Genomic DNA, 1460 nt, shown 5'->3' on the forward strand with positions numbered 1-1460 from the left:
GCAGAAGGCACTTGACGCTCGCGGGGGAGGGCCCCCCGGAGTGGTGGCACACGGTGGGGGGCAGCGGCTGGGGCACGGAGCAGAGTGGCCAGTGGGGCAGGGGCGCAGGCTCAGTAGTGTTCGAGCTTCAGGCTCTTATACAGGCAGCAGGTGAAGATCATGCCAAAGACCTGCGAGGGGCGGGCGCCGGCATGGGTGCGCCGCGGCCACTCGCCCAGGCCTCACCACCGCAGCCCAGCCCAGCCCAGCCCGCACCTGCACGCAGGCCACGCCCAGGCCCACGGCCCCGATGATCCTCAGGTGCTCCTGGATGAAGGTCTCCAGCTTGGTGATGCAGCCGCCCTGACAGGCAGGCGCGGGCGTTCAGGGCCAGGAGCAGTCGGGGAGGCCGGCCGCTGCCCGCCTGCCCGCCCGCCCGCCCGCCGCGTACCCACCTCCACCTTGTAGATGTTGGAGGCGTGGTCCCGCTGCCCGCAGTGCGGCACCACCGTCTTGCAGCAGCTGTCCGGCACCACCCGGCCACTAGCCTCACCTGAGCGGATCCACTCACTGTCCCGCCAGTCCTGGGAGTTGTTGCTGCCACAGCAGCGGAACTGGGGGGACACGGCGGCTGAGCGCCCTGCGGCCCTGGGGACCCCAGCCTCGGCCCAGCCCGCCGGCCCCCACCTCCTGCTGCAGCTTGTCCACTGCGCTGGTCACGCCCTCGTGGCCCCCCAGGTGGTAGCGCTTCGTCATGGTGTCCTTCAGGTTCTCCTTGAGCTCAGCATTCAGCTGGGGGCATGCAGAGGCTCAGCCCTCGTGGGGGGCGGGGGGCGGGGCTTGGCAGCTGCGCAGCCCCAGAGCTCCCCGGGAGCCTGGCCGTGGCCAGCCGTGGCGCCCACCTGCCCCGCGGGCACGGCCCGCCACGGGCGTGCACTGGGCTGGCCGCTCCGCCCGCCGGCCCTCACCTGCTGGTAGTAGACATAGGCCAGCACCCCGGCAATGATCTCCAGCAAGAAGATGAGCAGCAGCAGGATGAAGTACTGGGGGGCAGAACCAGTGAGGCGGGTGCACACCCTGCTCGGGATGCACCCCCAGGGTCCAGGCCAGCGCCCGTGGCACTGCGGCTCGGGAGTCATGGGACATGGACCCACCACGCGTCCTCGGCAGCTGCCAACTCAGCTGGCCAGGCTGTGAGGTGTGGTCACTCCCTCAAGGCCCCACCTGGGTCCTCCTCCCCTCCCGCCCGGGTGGCCGCGCCCTGCTGACCAGGCGCAGCAGATTTCGTCGCTCCTTGAAGGTGGCACAGCAGCCCAGGGCCCCGGTCACCATGACGACAATGCCAGCCACCACCAGCAGGTAGGCCGTGGCCAGGTAGGTGCCTGAGGCCAGCAGGCTGATGTAGTCGCTCTTCAGGGCCAGCGTCCAGATGCCCACTGCCATGACAGCCAGGCCAGCCAGCTGTGGGCACAGGTCAGTTA

At 70.3% G+C, this 1460-nt stretch overlaps 1 protein-coding gene across 1 annotated transcript in view; it reads right to left on the bottom strand.

The window, feature by feature from the left end:
- Positions 1–6: 6 nt before the first annotated feature.
- LOC101626762 (CD151 antigen-like) overlaps positions 7–1460 on the bottom strand; it is a gene marked incomplete at its 5' end in the record, with an annotated part of 5468 nt that continues 4014 nt past the window's right edge. Inside the window, 6 exons of the mRNA XM_012734340.1 lie at positions 7–170; positions 256–342; positions 435–593; positions 667–771; positions 948–1022; positions 1249–1440. Coding sequence (XP_012589794.1) covers positions 111–170; positions 256–342; positions 435–593; positions 667–771; positions 948–1022; positions 1249–1440 — 678 coding nt within the window. The remainder of the gene's footprint in view (positions 171–255; positions 343–434; positions 594–666; positions 772–947; positions 1023–1248; positions 1441–1460) is intronic.

This window comes from Condylura cristata, unplaced genomic scaffold (assembly GCF_000260355.1).
Source record: "Condylura cristata isolate star-nosed mole 26May11 unplaced genomic scaffold, ConCri1.0 scaffold00054, whole genome shotgun sequence".
Classification (NCBI taxonomy): domain Eukaryota; kingdom Metazoa; phylum Chordata; class Mammalia; order Eulipotyphla; family Talpidae; genus Condylura; species Condylura cristata.